General features: G+C 38.3%; 1 protein-coding gene and 1 pseudogene across 1 annotated transcript in view; both read left to right on the top strand.

The window, feature by feature from the left end:
* The window catches only part of OSTM1 (osteoclastogenesis associated transmembrane protein 1), a 39,847-nt gene extending 26,886 nt beyond the window's left edge, over positions 1–12,961 (top strand). Inside the window, exons 4-6 of the mRNA XM_078447190.2 lie at positions 3,365–3,532; positions 5,732–5,897; positions 10,751–12,961. Coding sequence (XP_078303316.1) covers positions 3,365–3,532; positions 5,732–5,897; positions 10,751–10,806 — 390 coding nt within the window. The 3' untranslated portion in view covers positions 10,807–12,961. The remainder of the gene's footprint in view (positions 1–3,364; positions 3,533–5,731; positions 5,898–10,750) is intronic.
* A 1,511-nt stretch (positions 12,962–14,472) lies between these two features.
* On the top strand, positions 14,473–18,365 carry LOC132667464 (proteasome subunit beta type-3 pseudogene; annotated as a pseudogene).
* The last annotated feature ends 6,208 nt before the right edge of the window (positions 18,366–24,573 follow it).

Below are 24,573 nucleotides of genomic sequence, written 5' to 3'. Positions count from 1 at the left end.
TCATGTGGTCAGTGTGATAAGATGGTTGTACCGGGTTGGGAGGGCTGAAAGAAATCTCTCTCTCCATATAGAGTTTGGTTTCTATAGCTTGACTTTCAGAAATTCCCTCAAGCAGGCACTATGCACTCACTTATTCATTCAACAAATATTTAATTGGCACTGATACGTGCCAGGAGGTAGTGTTCTGGGCACTGAGGATAGAGCAGTAAACAATACAGCTAAGATTTCTGTTCTTCTGAACTATGTCCTAGTAGGGGTAAGACTAATAACAAAGAAATGAGATCATTAAGAGTACTGAGTCCTGGAAAGGGGTGTAATGTGCTACTTTAGAGAGGGTGGGCAGGGAGTACCTCTGAGTAGGTGAATTTTGAGACAATCTAAATTTTGACATAGAGTCAGCCATGGGAAGAATGCTTCCCTTAGAAGCAAGGATAAAGGCCTTGGGAGAGAGAATGAGCTTGGTATGTGCAAGGAATAAGAAGAAGGCCCGTTTGGCTGGAGCACAGTGAGCATATGTGAATGAGATACGGGGAGATAGGCAGAGGCCAAATCTTGTAGAGCTGTGCAGAACAAAGGAAGAAATATGGACTGAATTCTGAGCACAATGGGAAGCCATTTAAAGCAGGAATGTGACATGATATGAATTGCATGTTAAAATAGTACTCTGGCTGCGCTGTGGAGAAACTCAGTTGAACCTGGGCAAGAACGGAAAGGAGGAACTTATTTAGGATGCTGTCACAGGAGAGAGAGATGGTGTGGACTGGGGTCCTGGCTGTAATGTTGGAGAAATGCAGATTGGTTCAGAATATATTTTGCAAGTATATCTAACAGGGCTTGCTGATAGATTGGGTAATTCCTGAGATTTGTGGTGGCTGATCAGAGAGGGAAGAAGAAGCAGGACTATCCTAGAGTATCCGAGAGTATGATGGGGCCACTAGAAAGACTGGTTGTAAGGGATTGAGGATTAAGAATTCTGTTTTGAGCAAGTTAATACAAAATAGCTATTGAACACCTAAGTTGAGATGTCAAATAACGTTATATGTGAACTTGGAGCTTGGGAGAGGTGTGAGCTGGAGATACAGATTTGGCCATCATCAAATCAGGTACAGATGGTGTTTAAAGTCATGAGACCAAATGTGAATGAGTGAAGCTATAGTGATAATAAAGGGGCCCCAAAGAACTCCAGTGTTTCATAGGTAGGGTGTGTGTGTGCACGCGCCCATGTGTTTAAAAGGAGAGGGGAGCCAGCTTAGGAGTGGTGTAGCCGGGGTACAAGAGCACCTGGCTCCGGGGGTCCCAAACAGACCAGGGCCAGCCATTTGCTGCTGACAAATTCCAAAGTCAGAGAGACTGATTGGTGATGAAACAGGAAAGGAATTTATTTCTATGAGGCCAATGTCCAGAAGACAGCCCACTAGCATCCCAAAGACTGTCTCCAAAGTGCTGAAAATACTTCCAGGTTTACATAAGGAAAATGTGGGGCAAAGATGGGTGGGTAGTGCAGGCAGGAAGTGAAGGTCAAATTGATCATCATCCTCATTGTCCTGGAGTCAATCATGGGCAGTGTCTTATAGGCTCAGGGCCGCCCTTATTGCTTCAGGGGGTAGTTTAAGTTCCCCTCTGGAGATACTTTGCCCTCAGGGTCTTCTGCCTGAGCCTAGAGACAAACTGGAAAGAACACAACTAAAAAGTTTGAGGTCAAAAGGGAAGCAGCCTAATTGGTGACATTGTCTGTGGCAGTGGCTCCGCACTCAGTGCTTGGGCGGGAAAATGGGTTTACATTCCAGACCGGATCCATTTTGGGTAGTAAGCGTTTGCAGGTGGCTTCTCTGAAAACCTGGACTGTCTTGGTGGCTGTGAAAAGGCTCCTTTTTCTGGCTGGGTCTGCAGACAGGGTAGGGCTATTGTTCTAGCCTCTTGCATCTCTAGAGCCCAGTGGATGGCTGGCTGCAGGGGATAGAGGTTCACAAGAGACTGTGGTTCTGGTTAGTTTCTCTGGGACTGGTATAGTAGCTGATATTACAATACAACCTTCCTGTGATGTGAGACTTGCATGTCATACCTTTGTATTTAAGTTGCTATTCAAGTGCCTGGATTTACCTTTCTTTTCTTGAATCTTGTGAAGAAGTCAGGACACAAGGCATGTGCTAATATCATCCTCTTTCTAGAATCCCACTTCCTCATTCCTTTTAAACACTGTAGGTCTTTTTATTGTTTGGCTATGCCACCATTTATTCAGTCAGTCCCTATGTTGATGGAGATTTTTGGTTCAGTATTTTACTATTACAAACATGTCTTTTTTGAGTATTTGTATGACTTTAACAGAAGTGAAATTGCTCTGTCAAAAGATATATGCATTTTAAATTTTCATATAAATGGCTAAATTATACTCCACCATCAAAGTTCTGTGCTCAATTTTTGCTTGAACACATTTAGCGAAATGCACAATTGTTCTGTGAAAAACAGGCCATGTGCTAGTTCTTGTGGCAGAACTAAAGGGAGACTTAGTTTCTCTGTCAAATAGATGGTGGGGGGGTAACATTGTGGGGGCTGCATCAGTTTCCTTTAATTGTTTCTTTTCTCTTTCATTCCAATATTCAGTTAATATCATTTCTTCAGGCTACAAGGTAATGAATAAGGGAAGAGAAGGCAAAGTTGTGAACTGACTGGTTAGCAAACTTGCTCTTGAAAAGACAAGTGTCAGTCGCGGAAATGGAAAAGATTGCGATTCAGCAACATAATAGCTTACATATTATATCCACTACCTTCATTTTAGGTTATATAATCCTTTGGCATTAGTCCCTTTTTGTTGACTAGAGAGGTCTGGATTATAAGCCTTGACATAAGAGGGTTGAGTGGGGATGTAGTTTTGGTGCCTTTTCCTTCCGCATTAATAAAGTGCCTTCTGTCTCAATGAGGCAGACTTCAGTGTTGAAGTCAGCACAAGGAATGGCATATTTGGTTTATTCTGTGAGAGTAGGATAGATGAGAGCAGCCATATAAATGACCAGATGATTTAAGACATTTGGGGGATTTAGACATTAGTAATTTGGCATCGGAGCTATTGTTCTCACTTACCAGGACTAGTGCAGTGGTTTTCAAAATTTAAGGGTAACTAGAAAGTGCGAAAATATTTTGCTATGTGCATGCTTCTCTAATCCTTGAGACCTATAATACAGGTAGTGGTAGCAATATATTATAGATGATAAAACAGGCTCAGAGTGATTTAGTAACCTGTCTAACATCACACAGCTCAGTACTTTGATGTGCTATAGTGTTTCCTGTCTGCTAGGAGGTCAAATAGCTTATGTTAAAAGAGATGTAATGTTTATTGTGTGTATTAAATGTGCCTTTGATGTTTTAGGTGAGCGTACACAGTCTTATGCAGTTAAGGAATTATTCAGAAGTTTGCAAAAACTGTCGTGAAGCATACAAAACTCTGAGTAGTCTATACAATGAAATGCAAAAAATGAATGAACTTGAAAATAAGGCTGAATCTGGAACACATTTATGCATTGATGTGGAAGATGCAGTAAGTACTTTACTTGTGATATGATGCATATTTTGCAGTGTTGTTGATTGTGCCTTCAGTAGTATTATCCCCTTTAGAGGTATATTGGAATCTGTATATGCTGTCTTCAACCAGAAATAACTAGTTATAAAGTAGTAGAGTTTTAGAATATCCTGATCTGTCAAACTAAAATGAACATTAATCAAGTACTTCATAAATGAGTTGACAATTTGGTACGTTTGGTGTTTTAAGGTTGATAATATGTGTCATTTTCAGAGGCATGGGTGTTATATGTTTACATTTCAATTTCTTGTGTGCTATTGCTGATTCAAGAAGTCTCTGGTTTTGCTACTATGTGTTTCTTTTTTTCTTTTTTCTTTTTTTTCTTTTTGTAAGCTTATGTATTTATTTCCAGAGAGAGAACAGCTGAGGGGGGTAGAGGCAGAGAGGGAGAGAGAATCCCAAGCAGACTCTGTGCTGTCAGCACAGAGCCCAACGCTGGGCTCAGTCTCACAAACTGTGAGATCCTGACTTGAACCGAAATCAAGAGTCAGACGCTTAACTGACTGAGCCACCCAGGTGCCCTGCTACCATGTGTTTCTGAAGCCATTTTTGAATTGCTTCCTATCCCATTGCTTTTATTCTTTATATCTGTTATCATCTGAAATTTTTGTTTACTTATTTACAGTCTGTTACCTCTCACTGAACTATAAGCCACATGAGGAAAAGGACCTCCTGTCCTTTTCTGTTTACTGTCCAGTATTTAGAACAGTGCCAAGCATATAGTAGGCCTTTAGTAATGTATATTGATTAAATGGTTAACAAAAAAGATTTTTCCTCCACTGTATAGTCGGCCTTCATGTGGGCACCACTAGATGGCGATCATGCCTTTTTATGGGAATATGGTGCCTGAGGGTTGAGGCATCAAAGGAAATAGGAATTACTGGCTAAAAGTAGAGAACTAAAGGTCAGAGTTAATAAACTTAATGGTTGAGAATGATGAATATGAATAGCAGCTCAGAGTGAACTATGGTGGATCAATAATATTTGTGATGGCAAAAAGCACTTATTATCAACTTAAAATGGGTATACCATGGGGATTTTTATTTTTTTACTGCTTTTTCTAATGTCTGGAAGAGTACCTGCTTCTAGTAGGCTCTCAGTAAATACTAAATATTTATTTTAAGAATAATAGTCTATTTCATCATTTTTAAAATGAAGAAGAAAGATGAATATTGATTCCCTGACAAAGGTTGGATTACATAGGAAATCAACATGACTGCCTGTTTTTAGAACGTCCTTCTTACAGTAAGCAAAGCTTACAGTAAACATACAAAGCACCATTTGCAAACCATATCTCAAAATTCAGGCAAGAACAGTTTTCTACATTAAATTTGATAGTTTCCTTATATCACTTACCATGTTTGACAGAAACTGTGAGCTCAATGAAAATGGGGTATTGCTGCCCCTAAATATATCTGTTTTTAATGTATGATGCTAAATGAAATACTACCTAAAAAAGTTTCCATGATTCATTAGATATTATGGACTTAAACAATTATTTGCCATATGAATCTTTCATAATATCTTAGGTAAGGTACTAAACATTTCATAGATATCATCTCTTGAAGAATAGCTGTATTTACATATTTAGTTGATGTTTTTATTTTCATTCTAAAAATATTGCAACAAGCTCAGTGAGATTACACATGTAACATAAAAAAAATTTGTTTTTGTGAGCCTTTTCCCCCCGTTTTATTGAGATATAATTGACAAATGAAATTGTAATATATTTAAAGTGTTCAACGTGATAATTTGATATACATATACATTGTGAAAGGACTCCCACAGTCGAGTTAATTAACACATCCATCACCTTACATTGTTACCCTTTTCAATCTTCTTTAATGAATGAAGCATGGTCTAACCATATTTCTCTTGATACAAGTTCTCTGAGATCTGTGAAAGGCTGACATTCTTTGGATAGTGTTATGAATTTAGAATATGAAATTTCTGTATGATATAAACTTATACAGTGACTGATTGTAAACTAGCTAATTTCCTGGGCAGAAGAAATTATCCTCAACTATCAATAGATTTTTTAGGGATGTATATTTAGTTTTAAATTCTGGATGCCTGTTATTTTACTAATAAAATAATTGTATGACTTGAAGACAAATTAAATGTAAAAGAAAGTAATTTTATTTGCTATCGTTCCAGATGAACATTACTCGAAAACTTTGGAGTCGAACTTTCAATTGTTCTGTCCCTTGCAGTGACACAGTGCCTGTAATTGCTGTTTCTGTATTCATTCTCTTTCTACCCATTGTCTTCTACCTTAGTAGCTTTCTTCATTCAGAACAAAAGAAACGGAAACTCATTCTACGTAAGTTTCTTTTTACAACTGTTTATTTATTTAACTAAAACCTGTATTTTAAAAACTTAAGCCTGTTTTAGAAACGATGTATACTCTGAAAACTCAAACTGTATTAGACTAAAACAGCTCTCTGCTTCAAATTTTACAGTAAATACTTACTAATAGGAGAGATGTGTAAGAAGTCTATAAGTACAAATAATCAAAAGTCAACATACAGTATCTTTTCAGATGTTTTAACTGAGAGAGCTAGCTCTGGAATTAGGTAGGCAACAACAGAAGAATAGCAACAAAAGGTTTTGCAGACCTGAACAGCCATGGTAGGGAGAGGTGACAGCTCTCAGGCCCATCAGAGCTGTGGTGGAGCCACCTAGAAAGCCACCTAAAAAGGCAGGGAGAAACTATAGTGAACACACAGACAATTTGTTTATGAATAAATTGGAATTGTAGTTGCAAGGACATTACTTCACATACAGCATGTGCTCACACATATTCCCCATCAAATAGGGCAGAGCAGAAAAAGCACTAACTAGAAGTTCCTATTTAGCTGAAGACGAGTGGCTTCTAAGTCTAGTGGGTTTCTTGTTTATGATCAGAATGAAGGTATGGGCTTATCCCTTAATAATTTTAATTTTTAAAATAGAGAATGTCTTTTGTAGAAAAAAGTTAGGCTTTTTTTTCTCTTAAATATTATTCCTAGTCTAGGAACCTATGATATAAAATTTCTTTCCTTTATAAATTTCTTTCTAGCCTTTCTTCTTCACAGTTTATTTAACCTCACTAATATATTTAACTAAAAAAAGCTACTTACAGATCAGCTTGAACTGAATTTGTAATGTCTTGTCACCTTGAAAAGCTAGCTAATAAAGGGGAAAGTCTGTAATATGAGTGTATTTGGCAAAGCTTTTCAAAGATTGCTAGCATTCTATAAAATATGTAATAAATGAGTCCTAAAAGTACTTACTTACAGTTTTAACAAAATATTGCAGGGACCTCACTATTGAGAAACTTTCTTTTTCAAGGCTTAGTGTACTTTTAAAGTTTAGCATCATATTTGCCTTGCAAATCAGTTTAACTCTGTGGAAGATACTTATTGCTTCTGATCAGGGTTTTTCAAAGTCACTTTCATCCATCTGCTTGTACAAGCCACAAACCTTGTTATCTTTACTTTCTTAATTCTTTTCTTTATTATTTCCCTATTCCCATATTCTCTTCCCTACCTTTTTTTTTTTTTTTTTTTTTTTAATTTTTTTTTTTAACGTTTTATTTATTTTTGAGACAGAGAGAGACAGAGCATGAACGGGGGAGGGGCAGAGAGAGAGGGAGACACAGAATCGGAAGCAGGCTCCAGGCTCTGAGCCGTCAGCCCAGAGCCCGACGCGGGGCTCGAACTCACGGACCGCGAGATCGTGACCCGAGCTGAAGTCGGACGCTTAACCGACTGAGCCACCCAGGCGCCCCTTCCCTACCTTTTTTCACTCCATCAGCAAGTATTGACAGCTGTACTTCCAAATATGTATCTTAAATTATCTTTTCTCTACCTCCACTGTTAATACCTTAGCCCAAGCCATCCCATCTCTTATCTGCCCTAATGCAGGAGTCCCTTACCTTGTATCCCTGCTTCCATTTTTTGGACCCACAACAATCCATTCTTCATATAGTGGGTAGAGTAATTTTTCAAACACAAATTTTACTATGCTTTTCTCCCACTTGAAACCTTCCTGTGTTCCTGTTGCATCTAGAATAAACTCAAAACATATTTCCAGAGTCTGCTTTCTAAGCTATGTGTGACCTGCCCCTCCCTCCCCATCTACCTTTCTAAACTCACTACACCCACTCCTTTCTTTGTTCATGATGCTGTATGTAGGCAGCCTGGCCTTTTTGCTCCCTTCAGACACCAAACTCATTCACACTGCCCCCTTCCCAAAGCTCTTACACTGGCCCTCTCTACCTTCCTTGACTGGCTCCTGTCATCCAGGTCTTAGGCCAAAGATACTTATTCAAAGATACATTTTATGACCCCCATCCTTAAGACATCCTTCTTTCAATTCTCCTATATCTATCATGTGTGATGACACTTTTTAACTTAACTTTTTCATTTATATTCTATCTTATTTGCTCTCCTGACTCAACTGGAGGCTCCATCAGAACAAGGATTTTGTCTTGTTCACCACTATATCAGTATCTAGAAAGTACCCGGCCTATATTAGGTGCTCAAATATATTTGTTGGATAAAAGAACGTGTATCTAATGTTAGCATTTCCTAGGGTGTGTTCCTTAAAATAACTAGTCCTGTGAAATTCCTTTTTATGATCTCCATAATGTACCTGAATATAAATTAAAGGTTCTGAGATTATATTCCCAAAACTTGACAGAACTTTTGCATATTACCTGTGATGTTTCATGTTTATGAATTGATTTATGAATTTAAGGAAATGCTAGTGTAAGCAAACAATTCTTGTGCTGTTATCTCATGGACATTTTTTTTTTTTTTTATGTCACAATTTTATATACCCCAATTTATTAAGTCCTGTGGTAGGAATTCGCGATTAAAAAAAAAAAAAAAAGGAACAAGGCACAATATGTGCCCTCAAAGAACACACTGACCATAATCCAATTATTACAACCGATGTAGTTAAAGGTATACAGTGTGGTTGGCCCACAGAGAGTAAGACCAACTCTGCATTAGGGCTGTTGGAATTCATCCCTAGATCTCTGGGGTAGAATTTCTCTCCTCTCCTCTCCCCTCCCCGCCCCTTCCCTCCCCTCTCCTTTTATATCCCCTGGAGTAGAATTTTGAAGGATATAGGGATTTATTAGAGAATAAGGAAGCAAGGAGGTTGTAGATACATGTACTCATTGGCATTGCACCTGGTTAGTTTAATAAACTTGGTAATTAGTGAGAAACTATTATTTCTAGTAATTTTAAACAACATAGGAAGAAACCCTCTTGATTTAGTTTGTCTCCCAAACCCACAGAAGCTTAAGAGTAGACTTCTAGCTTAGGCAGTTTTTTAGGTTAAGTTGCCCTTTAGTTTAGCCTGAAGCAATACACTGGTCCAGAAAGTCATGTTGTCATCTTAGAGTGGTGGTTAGCAGAGACCCTGATAGAAACCAGAACACTGGTTTTCATCCTTGAACACATATCAGAATTGTCTGCAGAGCTTTAAAACAAAACATAAAAACAGATGCCTGGGTCCCATTGCAGACCTTCTGACCACAACCTCTACTCTCATGTTAAAAGCCTCTGAAGTAGAGAGATTCCTAGTTATCCAATGTAAGATACTTTTACTATGGCACAATTGTTTTTCATTTATGGAACATGAGAAACATTCACATTTAACTATAAGCACAAACATTACCAAGCAAAATAGCCATGATTTCCTTTATTGACCCTAATGATTCAGTCCCATTAGCATCATAATCAAAATTGATTGCACATATTTTATTAGCAGCCATATGTATTTGTGTGTCTGTGCACATGTAATATAACTCAATGTAACTTTTTTTTGTAAGCCATTTAAGTTTTTTTCAACTTTTTTTGGACAATTTTTTGACATTATAGAATTATTTTAAGAGAAATCTAGATTTGGATTTCTAACTTAGACTTTTTAAAAAATATTTATTTATTTATTTAATATGAAATTAATTGTCAAATTGGTTTCCGTACAACACCCAGTGCTCATCCCAACAGGTGCCCCCCATCACCCCCCCTCCCCTCCTTCCCACCCCCCCCATCAACCCTCAGTTTGTTCTCAGTTTTTAAGAGTCTTGGGGCGCCTGGGTGGCTCAGTTGGTTGAGCATCCGACTTTGGCTCAGGTCATGATCTCACAGTCTGTGAGTTCGAGTCCCACATCGGACTCTGTGCTGATGGCTCAGAGCCTGGAGCCTGCTTCGGATTCTGTGTCTCCCTCTCTCTCTGCCCCTTCCCTGCTCATGCTCTGTCTCTCTTTGTCTAAAAAATAAATAAAAACATTAAGAAAAAAAAAATTTAAAAAAAAGAGTCTCTTATGTTTTGGCTCCCTCCCTCTCTAACCTTTTTTTTTTCCTTCCCCTCCCCCATGGTCTTCTGTTAAGTTTCTCAGGATCCACATATTTATTTATTTTTGATAGAGAGCAAGTGAGGTGCAGAGAGAGAGAATCCCAAGCAGAATCCCTCTGTCAGTGCAGAGCCTGATGCAGGGCTTGAACTCACGAACCATGAGATCATGACCTGAGCTGTTGGGGCGCCTGTGTGGCTCAGTTGGTTAAGCATCTGACTTTGGCTCAGGTTATGATCTCACGGTTTGTGAGTTTGAGCTCCATGTCGGACTCTGTGCTGACAGCTCAGAGCCTGGAGTCTGCTTTGGAATCTGACTCCCCGTCTCTCTGTACCCCTCCTGTGTTCATGCTCTCTCTCTCTCAATAAATAAATGTTAAAAAAAAAAAAAAAAAAAAAAAAAGACCATGAGCTGAGCTGAAATGAAGAGTTGGATGCCTAACCAACTGAGCCATCCAGGCACCCTACTAACTTAGACTTTTAAATATACAATTTTATTATTGTACCTTGTAACACTTACAATTTTTAAGTAGAATACTCTAACCTATATTACATATTTGAGATTGTGATGTTCAAGATGATATAAATTATGTCTGTTTTATTTGGTGCTGCTTCTAACAAAGTCATGTGTGGCTTCAAGCAAAGTTACGTTTTTTGAGGTTGGTAGAAAAAAATAGACTTGGGTTTTAATTCTTAGAAGATTGAGTCTATTCTGATTCAAACATAGAATTATTAGATGAATACTATAGTTTACATAAAAATAATGAATAATTACATTTAGAGAATTACATTTGAGTTAAAATATAATACTTTTGATTTTTCTAGCCAAACGTCTCAAGTCCAGTACCAGCTTTGCAAACATTCAAGAAAATTCAAACTGAAATCTACAAAACGGAGAATTAACGTCCTGTTCCATGGGTGAATGGTAGGAGATGCAGCTTGGTCCAAAAGAAGATAAACTGATTTGACAAGTCAAGTTCCTAAGAAATGCAAGGACTTCAGATTTATTTTTAAATAAGGATTTTCAATTTTTCTTTCCTTTTTTGTTCCTTTTTCAAGGGTTTGGGTATTTTTAATTTCCAGGCCAAGTAATGTTGTCTATTTTAAAGAGTATTTGTTACAATAACAAAAGATGCAAGGACAATCTTTGTTTTGTTTTGTAGGCATATTATTACTACTTGAGACTTCTGGTATCTCCTTATTAATATAGTATTTTAGTAGCAAAGTTTTTGAAAACTAACATTTAAAAATTAATTAATTATAGCAAAGACTTTGAAAAAGAAATATACTTGCCAAAAAGTAGCAGGTCCAAAGATTAATTTAAATTACCATTGCAGTATTATTGTTTTATATATATATTTAATATGTCATACATTACAAATAATATGTAATTCAATCTCTAGTTTACTTTAAGTGATTTTTGAAACCACTAGTTAGAAACCTCCCTAACAATTTTTAGAAGCAGGAAGGCACATTACATTTATCTTTGTAAAAAGATTTACGGTAACTGGTTTCTTACTTAACTTTTATAAATAGTGTTGTATTTTACACCTTATTTTTGCCTTTATTTCTTAAATAATTTGAAATCACTGGACTGCTGTATTATATTCAGGGCAAGATGGATTCTTTTTCTACCAGGGATTTGCATTGTGAATTACATTAAGTTATTTGGCAATTTATAATTTATTACTACTTTAAATCAAATGTAGCATTCTCACAATATGTATTTAAGTTGTTATTTTTTTTTTTTAATGGAGATTCTCTTGGGATATATGGAGATTTTTGGAGGGGAGAGAGAGGAGGGGTAAAAAAACCTTAAGGTTCAGAAAATAGGGACGTGGGGGGTGCTCACGAGAAGACTGTCGAATGGTTCATGTTGAGGGCATGAGTTAAGATGAGTCTGATACAGAAAGCAGTTAGGTTAAGATGCCTGTTTTTTTTCTAAATTATTTAAATCAGTTAAATGTGATATGATAGAAATGAAGTCAGATATTTCACTATCAGAATGCAAATTCTATTTTGGGATGTTTGTATCAACCTTTCTAGAAAAAAGCTTCATTTCAGAATTGTTCACAGTTTTTTTCCCTCAGGTTTTTAGTGTTAGGTATTTCATTTGTTAATTCCTTCTTGCTTTCTTGGTGGAAATAGGCTTTGTTCTAAATGTTGAGAATGTGAAGCCTGCTCTGTATAGAAACAAGAATTAGGTTAAATAGTACAAGAATTTTAATCCCTTCATATATAGTAAAATGCTCTATAAAGAGGCAAGAAAGTGTTTTTAATTTTTTTTAATGTTTACTATGTATGTAGAGTTGAAAAAGAAGGCTTATCTTTGGATATGTAACATATCCAAAAGCCGTTACAGTTTTTCTAGTGGGCTGTGATCCATTTAAAATGTGCTGGGGTTTATTCTGTCATTGTCATTGTTCATGCTGCTGATACTAATAACACTGTCTTGATTTGAAGCATATAGTTGAGGGCCATTGAAAGCAATCTTTCATTAATGCAGATAAAACCAGTTTACATATGCAAAGTTACAAAATGGCATATTTGAATCTGTAAGTAGTGACTCTTTGATCACCTTTCAATGTTATGTATTTCTAAAAACCATTGCTTTTGGGTATGGTTGCAAATAAGCACTTTAGAAAAGAAAAGATAGCCTTTGCTATTTTTCTGGTTGAGTCATTGCTCTTTCAACATAGCATCAGCAATAGATTTCAAAAATAAGTATTAAGCATTACACTGAAGTGTGTAAATACTTCATTTTTTAGTCATACAGATAAATTCTTTGCATAGTTTTAAATTCTGAGACACATAAGCATATGTGTGTGCATCTTTAGCTTTTTGACACTTTGAAATAAAGGAAGTAACTTAAAAAAACTGCAGTGCACCATATTTGATTTTTTTAAGATATATTTTTAAAACTTCAGATGTAATTGAACGTCACACATCAGTTTTTCAGGCATTGAGTTTAAATGCCTACTTTAAAAGTACCATCTAATCATTTTGTTGTTAATAAAAATGTACTTTTGGATTGTTTATTTTTTTGTTTGGATTTGAGATGTAGAACTAGCATCAGCTAGCTATCTTAAAATGTGACTCTAAATCAATACCACCAGAGTGTAGATGGTAAAGGTTACTTCTAATGGGACAGCATTTTCTAATGTTTCATGGATGAGCTGTACTTCTACTGCAGTGTACTCCTTATAAACCGAAATGTTTTTCCAGAACGTTATTATTGGGGTTGCATTCCTGATGAAAGACTTGACATCTATAAATAATAGACATCAGCAGCAATGAATTAAAAAAGCAAAATTTACACCAGTAACCTATGTACCTGTTGAAGATAGGAAAAAAATTATGTTCCAAGCACATTGTTTTCTGAGCTACAAGAAACCTTAGTGGTCATCTGGTCACAGACTCCGAGAGCCAGATGGATCCCTAAAGACAGCTGGATCTAATCCATCCACTGCATGAATTCCCTCTAAAAAGTGTATCACTTATTTCCTATCTTCTCAATTGAGGAAGCAGAACATCATGGAGCTCCTTATTTATGACTGAGCCATTGTTTGATAGTCAAATCTAAAATTGAGACTTGAAATACCTAATCAAATGTTTTTCTACTCTGCTCATCCAAAATTCCAAAAAATGATCACATTGATTATAAAAAGAGCTTCGGCCTATACTGAATTATACATGTAACACATAAAAATTACAACTCTACCAGGGTTGCTTGTTCTAAACTATTACATCGGGTATAATAAATATTAGTCATACATGTAACATACTTAATGACCAGTAGTTTTCTTTGTCTCCTTGGAACTAAAGAGGGCTTTTAGAAGATAATATGACTAATTCATGCTTCTTAAAGTAGGGAGGTTTTCCATAATAATTTTTAAAATCTTTTTCCTGTGATAAACAGATGTATTTTTTAAAACATCCATCCCAGTACCTAAATGCAATCAAAATATTTCAAACCTTTAAAAGGAATGAATGATAAGCCCATCTTTAGCTAGATATTGTAGTAAATCCTCCATTGTCATACCTAAGTACCAGAATTGTATCCAAAAGTTTTGCTCAATAGCATTAGAAGTGAAAAACAATTCAACAGCTGTAATTTCTGGAGTAATTGTAGACAACTAGAGTGTAGATAGGAGGATTGGAAGTTGTTAGCTTATCCTGTTTTGACTTCTGAAGCAGAAGAGTAAGCAGAAGGAAGTAGGTTTCTGGTCACCAGAATGTGTATCTTCAGAGGCAGAGGCCCACAAGAGAAAGCTTGACAGTCATCCCTGTTTCCAGAGGGGAAGTTATGTCTTCCCTTTCTCCCTCCTATTAGTACTTCATTTTCTATGTTCATTTGAAGTGCTATTGCCAGTAATGTAATAGGAGCTGAGATATAAAGGGCTTGACCGTGGCTTTGTAAAATCCAAATCCTCAAAATAAATAAACAAATAAAATCCAAATCCTCTTTATATCTTGGCTGTTCTTCACTAAACAAGGCAGTGTTTTTTTGTTGTTTTGTTTTGTTTTTACAACCTAGGGACTGCATTTCCCACCTCACCCCCCAACACATACACATGCTCTTTCTCTTGCTTTTCTCCTTATGGGTTTGGAGAATTATGGTGTGGGCAAACAGCTAGCACAGGATGTAAAGAGTGTGAGTGAGCAAGTAGAATCTCCACATTTACTCTTTCCCCTCACACCTCTCCCCTGTGATTCCCAAATATTTATATAGGAGGGACCTAGGAATGGAAATCTCTAGGAGTAGTATTAGATTGTATATTTACTGGGGGAGGCTTTTGGAAAATGATGGACATTGTGAAAGGGCTAAAACTGCTTGAAATTACACTACTTGCCACACTTTGCCTGCCATCCACTCAGGACTTAATCCTGCTCCAACCCAGCATCTCAGGAGAAACATGAAATTGTTGTTTAGCTGCTTTGGCTCCTCCTGCTAGGTTTATGTCCTCTTTTCTTTGTTCGCTTTTCCCCGTCTCCTGATACCACAATAGATGGAATCATAGGAACTATCCTTTGTAGTTTAGCTATTATCACCAAATCTGCACCACTCATTCTGTGTCTTTGAAACACCAGGGATAGGTGCTTACTTACATGGGTACTGAAATTTTGCTTGTAACCAACCCCACCATGCTGGAAGTGAGTTAGAGAATGCAGTCACTGACCTGGTCAGGCTCTGGAAAACCCTTTTGGGGGTTGAGATCCTAGCTTATTGATAGTCTGCTTTCACGAGGTATATCCATGTCACTTTGGGCTCTCAAGTCCACCCAGCTCCTTGGATTTAAGCCCTGTCATTTACTCTTGTTCCCATAGTGCCACCATTTTTCTTTGTCCCCATTAGCTTCACAAACACCAAAAATTCAAATGACCTGATGGGATTGTGGTAAAGTCTAAGTTTTTCAGTACTTTAAAGAAATCATTCCTTTGCCTTCAGGACTGCAAAGTTTCTGAAGAGAGTCCTGCTATAGTTCTTGTATTTGTTCTTCTGTATGTAATGTTTTTGTTGTTTTCTGGCTACCTTCAAGATTTCTTCTTAATTTTTGATTTCCAGCAGGTTTACTGTGATGTGTCTAGGTGTATTTTTCTTTGTATTCTCCTAGATCCACTAGATCCTTTAGTGTTTTAATCATGGTTATTTTTATATTATTTTATGTTTTATTTTTTAAGTAGGCTCCATGCCCAGTGTGGAGCCCAACATGGGGCTTGAACTCATGACCCTGAGGTTAAGACCTGAGCTGAGATCAAGAGTTGGCTGCTTAACTGACTGAGCAACTCAGGTGCCCCTAATCACAGTTATTTTAAAGTTCTTGTTGGATAGTATCAATATCTGAACTATCTCTGGATCTAGTTCTTTGATTACTTCATCTCTTGACAATACACCATTGTCATTTTCTTCTTGATTTTTAATTCATCTTACAATTTTTGCCTAAATGCCAGACATTGCATGAAAAAGAACAGTAGAAACTGAAATAACTAGTATTCATACCTGCAACTGAGCAAACATTTCTATCAGACTATTAGTATGAGGAGTGAGGGTTGAAGACCTCCCATCAGTAGTTGATCTGGATTTGAGTTTTATTGTTAATATCATTACCTTCAGTATATCACAGGTCAAATTCCTCCAGTGATGGAATTTGTGCAGCTACTTTGTGTTTGGTGTGTGTCCTAGAATGCCAAGAGAGTTCTTCTCAGTGTTCCTACTTCAACATTCAGCAGACTGTGTATAACTGTGCTAAGTGGGATCTCTCTCCATGGTCTTGTCTCTTCCTCAGCTATAGGGGTCTCTTGCTTGTTTCTTTGTGCAAGGCTTATGGTAGGGGCAGGCACTGTTTCTCCCCCCTCTAACCTCAGTTTCATGCAGGTCCTGGGCTCTTGAGCTTTAGGGTGGGCCTCCTTCTCCCCCATGGCAATCGGACACTGCATTGTAATGGGGGAGGTCTTAAATGGGAGTGAGTTTTCTGTCCCTTTCTCACTGACAGTAGACCTTGCTTTGTATCAGTGAAGGATCCTGGTGACTGGTAGGTTTCTTGCCTTCCTCCAGCATCTGATGGCTTTTGCTTCAACTCCTCTTCTGCCACAGCCAACCTTATCTTGGGACCAGGGGGCAAGAAGATTTAGTACTACTCCTTTAGTGGCAGATGGCTTTTTCTTTGTGTGGAAGATGGACATGGGCCCCATGCCTGTCTCACATTGGTAGCTGGCCGTCATCTGCATGCCTGTCTCACCAAAGGGAGGCTCTTTCAGTTCTCCTGATCTGCACCCAGTCTTTCCTGTGAATACCCAGGGAGGCCTATGGAAAAGTGCTGGCAAATGGGGCACACACTTTGTACCATGGCTCCCAGGGGTTCTAAGTTGTCATTCTAGCCCATACTTGGTCTTTAAACTTCTGTTAACATTTCGGGTTTTTTACCTTTACTTTTTTGGCTGCTACTCTTCCTCCTGTACTCTTCCCAAAGCAAAATAGTTGGTAGGAGCAGTGTTTACTGGCTTTCTATATCCTAAGTCGGACTAGAACTCGCTGATTGTTTCTTTATTGTCAACTGTTTTTACTTGATGGCAAACTGCTCAACAATTTGTTTAATACATTCAAAGAGGTAAAACAGGCAGTGAGGGCCTTAACCAGTTGACTGGAATTGTGGCTATTGGAGGTCCCAGTATACTGCAATTATGTCTATTATGTCCTATAATGGAGGGGCCGTCATGGCCTTGAAAGGGAAGAACTGTGTGGCTATCGCTGCTGACAGGCACTTTGGGATCCAGGCCCAGATGGTGATCACGGACTTTCGGAAGTTCTTTCCCATGGGCAATCAGCTGTATATAGGACTGACTGGGCTTATCACTGATGTCCAGACTATTTCCCAGCAACTCAAGTTCTGGTTGAACCTGTATGAGCTGAAGGATGGTTGGAAGATCAAGGCTTATACCCTCATGAGCATCATGGCCAACCTCTTGTACAGAGATGGTTTGGCCCCTACTACACAGAGCCAGAAATCCCTGGGTTGAACCTGAAGACCTTTAAGCTCTTCATTTGCTCTCTAGACCTCATCAGCAACCCCATGGTAACTGACGACTTTGTGGTCAGTGACATCTACTCCAAACAAGAATGGGATGTATGAGTCCTTCTGGGAGCCTAACATGGATCCAGAACACTGTTTGAAACCATCCTACAAGCCATGCTGAATGCTGTGGATCAAGATGCAATGCCAGGCATGGGCGCCATTGTCCACATCATTGAGAAGGACAAAATTATCACCAGGACACTGAAGGCTCAAATGGACTAATCTTCTGTTCCCAGAGCCTACTTTTTTTTTTTTTTTTTTAAGTAAAATAGTTTTTCTTTCAAAAACAAAACAAAAGGTAAAGAGGTAAAACAAAAAGTAAGATTGGCAGTTAGGGAAGCCATTAAAAGGAACCAAATCCCCAAAAATATGGTAGCTGAAATTAACTCAATGGAAAGGTTTTATAGCAAATAAGACATAGTTAAAGAGTTAACTCAAAATATGTTAGAAGAGTATCTTCAGAAGGAAACAGGGAAAGAAAAAAGTTTGGGAATACAGATTGGGGAGGGGGTAGGTAAGAGACAGAGGGGTTGCATTAAAAAGATTTAATATAAATATAGTTAGAGTCCCTGAAGCAAAGGAGAAAGAAAATGAGATGAAAGCAATTTTTTGAAAACATAATAGCTGAGAATTTTCCAAACTAGTGAAAAACATTGCCACAAATGAAGATGCCCAAGAAGAATTTAAGACAAACCAAAACAACCTAGTCACATTCATAGTTGATAAAAACCAAAGAGAAAATCTTATAAACCAGCTGGAGAAAAGATATTACCTTTAAAAGAGCAATAACTAAACTTATTGCTTATTTCTCAAGAGAAAATGAAAGCCAGAAGACAAATGGAATATTTTCAAAGTGCTAAAAGAAAGTGATTGACAATCTAGAGTTCTATGCCCAATCAAAAATGTTTTTCAAAATTAAGAAGGAGACAAAGGCATCTATGGACATAAAGACAGAAAATTCTCACAAGTAGGCCTACATATTTTTTTTCTTTTTTTCTTTTTGTTTTGTTTTGTTTTGACAAGCAGGCCTACATATTAAAGGATATACTAAAGGCAGTTCTTCAGGGAGAAGTAAAATGACCCTAGATGGAAACTCAGGTATAAGAAGAAAAGATTGATGAAAAGGGTAAAATATATAGATAAATTTAAATAATAATGACTGGACACAACAATAATATTCTGTGGGATGTCTCTTTTTCTCTCTCTAATATATATATATCTATGTATATGAAAGAATAAATAGATAAAAACAACAATGGCATAAACATCAAGAGGGGATTATTTTTGGAGTTAAAATGTTTTAAGGTCATTGCATTACCTGGAAAGCTTATTTCTTTAGGCTGTTTCTGGAAGTAGAACTGATTTTCAAATAGGTACTAGTAATGAACTTTGTTGTTTTTAAGTTGGACTGAAGATACGTTCTGACTCAGATCCAATTCCCCTCCTTTCACTACATCTTTTAGGATTTTCTTCTGCTCTTTCTTCATATTTTTTAAGGAAGCACTTTGCCATAACAGAAAAAAAGAGGGCTTTAGAATCAATCAGACCTGGGCTTAAACTCCTGTTTTTCCCCTTATTTGGGCAAGCAATTTACTTCTCTGAGCCTTCACTTTGGGAGGGCTGTGAAAATGGGAAGTAATAATACTGTTCTCACAAGATTATTGTGCAACTTAAATGAGATTAAGTATACAAAGAGCCTGCAGTGCAATGCCCAATATGTAGTGCTTCATATTGCTCAGTAAGTACTAGTTTTTTTTCCCTTATGGACTGCATTGTGCAACTGGCATTGGATTATACACCCTCTCGCATTGTTTCCTGGGTTCCTTATATTTGTGATTATTATCCCTCCTCTCTTGGCTAGATTGTAATCTTCTCCAGTTCAGGGACTATATATCTCCCTTTTGTATCCTTTGCTCAGTGAATGGCGTTTGGAGTAAGAGCAGTACTTGCTTGAGGAAAGCATGTGTGAATGAGATAAGATACATCCCTGCACTATACATTATGTTGGAAGGCGTCTTTGTAGCAGTTCCACTCAGAAGGATATTTGAGACCTTGAAGAAAAGTCCTTCAGCTGCCCATGAGAAGCATAAATGGTGAAAACATACTTAATGGAAAAGAGAGAAATGCCATCTTACCATTCAGGAACACTCTAGTTTAAGCACTGAAGATTCCAGGCTGGAACTAGTGCTGAGTACCATGGATTGCTGCCCTTAAAACTAGTATCTTAAGTTGTATATAATAGCTTTTCTGGGCAAGAGTCCCATCTACTTAATCTCTGCTAGATGAGTATACATTAGTTCTGACTGATGAAAAATACCAAGTTAAATCAGACAGTTAAAAAAATCAACATGATGCCCATAACTGGTTTATCTTTCCTTTCAGTAATCCCACATATTACCTACTTATTTGCTGTAATGAACATGCCATTCAGCTAAAATAAGATTAACTGCTTAAACCGAGGCATTACAGGCAGAGAACTTTAATGCCGCTTTGTGTTTCATTATGAAGTTCAGTGGTTAAATGATACGGTGTTGTCGTTTCTTCCTTTGTAATCAAGAGGGTTTCACTTAGGATTAGTGCACCCCAGCCAATTCTCCTGATGGAACATTTGAAGCAGCAAGTTTATATGTCTAGGTTACAGCCTGGCAGCAATAATAACCTTCAGAATCAAACCTGTTGGCTTCATCACCGCTCAAATTGCACTGCTCCTTGTGAGGCTCCCCTCTGCTCTAATGGTGATGGAAATCTCACTTGCCATGCAGATTATGAAAGGCAAATTGGAAGGGGGTTAGCCATGCAGCTGGAAAATAGCACTGTGATGACCCAGGTGGGATCAGAGTTCAGAATGTTAACCCAAGTTTGTCCCAAGTGAATGAACATTTGCCTGTTCTCTGCATCAAGGTCAAATCCCACTTCAGTGGAGCTTTTCTGGACTGTTCCAGCCCCACTCATCTCTCTTTTCTTTGAACTTTAATTGCAATTCTAGTTCTCCCTAAACAAGGCTATTTATTCATTTATGTGATTCATATCATTGTTCTATATGGGCTAACACCCTCTTCAGTTAGGAGTCCAGGACTAACATCTACATGGTCCTGGGTCCATAAGAGCATGTTGTTTAACAATTGCTCATTGACTGAAGGAAACACCCTCTGTGTGATGTGACCTATTATGACTCAGCCTGGATAGTCCACAGTGCGGACTATCAGCCTCAGCTGAGCCTGAAATTAGCCCCTATCCTTATCATGCCTTCTCTTCTATGGAGTATATTCCATTTTTGTGGTTCATCAGAAAGTCAGACAAAGAGAGTAAACATGGTGACCAATAGATTTGTACATCCATTCTTTTTTTTTTTCTTTCAGTAAATATATATTAAATGCCGACTGTGTACCGAGTCTTTTCAGAACTCTAAGAACTGAGAAACTTCTTGCTGACCATTTTGGTGGAGAATGGAGAAAACAGTTTGAAAGAGCTCGAAGGAAATTCCTTTCTTCTCACACAGTATCCTTCAGCCCCAACTTTTGGGCAGGAGCACCTTCTATAATTCTTCCTTTCCCTGTTTGTTTATTCACCTCTTCTTCCCATTCTCACTTCTCCACCTCCTCAAATCACTGTGATAGATGGGACTGCTCCTCCCCTGCCTCCCTGGTTGTGATAATAGCAGGCTATTGAATTTTCCTGTGTGAAACTGGTTTGCTCAGGTCTCTGCCAAGCAGGCTGCACTTGCTAGGTTGGATGGATTCCAGTATGCTCCTCTGGATAGGATTTAGTGTGGGTCAGGATTCCTTAGTGGGTAGGAAGAGGGTGGGGAGAGAAGAGGGAGATTAGGTTGGTTCTCTCTCTGCCTAAGGAATTAGATAAATTATTTAATGAATTATAAACAGGGAGCCCTGCCTTGGATCTACTTCTATCGCCAGCCCAATAATTGTTGACCATGTTTTGACCCTCCAGGGTAAAGTCAGAGCCTCAGTTGCCCATGGGATGATCTGAGGCTGGTGTGGGTGTTTCAGAGCAGCTGACATCCAAGCTGTACCTCTTCAGAAAACTTAGGTCACTCTCTTGACAGCTGCAAATCCAATAGTGATGCACCCTATTCCCCTGCTTCCTTCATTTTTCTGGCAGAAACAGGATATGCTAGAATGATAGATTGTTAGAACCAAGAGGGACCTTATCATCCTTTATTCCAGGTTTCCTTATTTCTCAGGTGTAGAAATTACAACTCGTCAAAGTGGTTTACCCAAGTTGGTGGAACAGTAGTGACAAAGCCAGGGCTATGACCCAGGTCCTGACTCCCAGACTAGAACTGCTATGCCATGCCATCTCTCAACATTCCCTTCCCATCATTTTATTCCCATACCTCCTTTTCTTGCCTCTCAATCAATTCCTTCTCTCTTGACTGACACATCTGTTTTCTTCCTCTTATAATTTCAAAAGCAAAAACTACCAGTGTTAGAAGGAAAATGACAAAAATGAGCAAAATTGGCTTCTTCACATTCTCCTAACACCTTTGATTTGTCTATAGTTTGCTAATGAATATTTCTTAGTTACCAATGTGCTTAAGCATTCATTTCATTGAATTTACTGTGGACTCTTAGATGTTTATTAAGTCTATTTCTAATAGCAAGAGCATATTATTCAACTTCTTTTCTCTTTCTTTTCTCTTCTTTCTTTCTTTCTTTCTTTCTTTCTTTCTTTCTTTCTTTCTTTCCAGTTCAGATGTGTTTTGATCACAAATGGCAGAAACCCAACTCAAACTAGCTTATGCTTAAGAGGAGATTTATTGGATTCCATAGCTGGAAAGTCCAGGCAGTGATCTAACTTCTAGTTTGACTGGACTCAGGAACTCAACTGGTTGCCCCATGTACCCTTTGCCCACTTATCTATGTTGCCTTCATTCTTTCCTACTGCAGACAGGTGTTCTCCAAATAGTGAAAAAAAGAAAGGAAAGAAAGAAAGAAAGAGAAAGAAAGAAAGAAAGAAAGAAAGAAAGAAAGAGAGAAAGGCTGCTGGTACTCCTCACTCACATACTTCCAATAAGCAACACCTCTTCTCCACTCCTGCCTCCTCCCCAACAGCTCCAAATTAAAAAGTCTCAGAAAAGGGCTCTAATTAGCCCAGACTGGCACGTATTGTCCATCCCCGGACCAATCACTGTGCCTAAGAGAATGGAGTACTATGATTGGCTGGGCGTAAGATTCTATGCTTGGCTGCTCCTACCACTAACACACACACTCACATCTCTGTTCATCTGTTAAACAGCAGGGTCCTGCCATTTGGCAGCCTTGCCATAATCATATAGAATGGCAGAGGAACAATTATCTACAAAAAGAGACTCTTAAAAACACAAAATTGACAGATTCCTTCTTTAAACTTCTTCTCAGTGTGTCCCCTGAAAACAGTCTATTTCTGAGTCCTTTGGAGTAGATCTCTATCTGTAACCAGCTTCCCATTCCCATTGTATACCTCACTTGTCATTAGCACTGCAGTATCTGTTCACTGGTGTCAACTCCATTCTCTCTCTTGCCTGACCACTTAATACTTTACCAGGTTAATATTCTTAGAGCATAATTCTGATCTTATTTGCAGATGTACTCAAAAATCTTTATGACACCCAAGTACTATGAATTATGGAGATGGCCACTGGGCAACAGAATGGATTTGCCAGGCATGTGCCATGGGTACCAGCTGAATCCATGTCTGAATGGTTAAAGATAAACATCAGACTGCTTTGCTAGGCTGTCTCTTATCTTTCAGATATAAAATGTATTCTGTGTTTGCAGTTACTGTCAATGTTATATTTATATAGATTTGTGCTCTGATTGTGTGTGGGCAATGGTCTAAAAGAAGGTCTACTGATTGCTCATGTTTGGAAACTGATCTGAGCAGAGTTTGAGGTGGGGCAGAGTAAGATGCATGACAGTTTTCCAGTTTCCTTTTGATTTCACACCATACCATTTCTGAGATGATGAAAAACACTTTAAAGTGCCCTTTTCTGGGGCACCTGGGTGGCTCAGTCAGTTAAGCATCTGACTCTTGATTTCAGCTCAGGTCATGATCTCATGGTTCATGAATGCAAGCCCTGCATCTGGCTCTGCTCCTGACAGCGAGGAGCCTACTTGGGATTCTCTCTCTGCCTCTATCTCTCAATAAACAAACAAACAAACAAACAAACATTAAAAAAATAATGAAGTGCCCTTTTCTACTGTCAAGATGGCACTGGTTTTTAAAAAAATCTCTTTGCCTCTCTTTTTCCTAACTCTGGCAAGGAAGAAGAGTGGTGGAAAGGAAGATGTCTGTGGCAGAAGTTGCTCCTTGCCCCCAGTATTTGTTCTACGTTTCTTCTATAGTTATAGAAATTTGAGCTGGACATGTGACTTCCCGGGGTAAAGACATTTCCCAGCTTCCTTGATGCTAGGGTAGTCACCTGACTGAGTGGTGGCCCATGGGCTCACAGCAGAAATGTCGAATGGCAACTTCTGGGATCCCCATTTTAAGGAAGAGCTAGTGTAGGACAATGTAAAGGAAAAACTCCCATGTTTCTCCTTTACCCCTACACCACTACCACATTTCGCTTCACTTCCGACACCACATGTGTGGGTTTTCTGCATATTGAGCAATTCCCTGGTACCAGCTGGGTGTCCTACAATTTTACTCAGTTCTGACACAAGCTACTTGGAGTTAGTGTCAGATCCCACAGGTTGAAAACTTAGTCCCACGAAACTGCCCCCGACCTCTCATTTCAGATGCCAATCACAAGTCCTGTGTTGTCCCCTATACTTCTGACTGGCTATAATTGGGGTTCCCATGACCCTCTTTTTGGGTTTGATAATTTGCTACAGTGACTTAAAGAACTCAGGGAAACATACAGTTATCAGCTTGTTATATAATTAAGAATTTGATAAAGATTACAGATGAACAGCCAGATGAAGAAATACATGGGAGAGGTCCAGAAGAGTCCTAAGTGCAGGAGCTTCTGTCCCTGTGGAGTTGGGGTACATCACTCTCCCCTCATGTGGATGTGTTTACCAACCCAGAAACTCTGAATCCCCCATATGTTGGGGATTTTTATGAAGGCTT

The sequence above is a fragment of the Panthera onca genome, chromosome B2 (genome assembly GCF_046562875.1).
Source record: "Panthera onca isolate mPanOnc1 chromosome B2, mPanOnc1 haplotype 2, whole genome shotgun sequence".
Taxonomy (NCBI): Eukaryota; Metazoa; Chordata; class Mammalia; order Carnivora; family Felidae; genus Panthera; species Panthera onca.
Note: the sequence above shows the minus strand (reverse complement) of the source record. Positions and strands in the feature narration are given on the sequence as shown.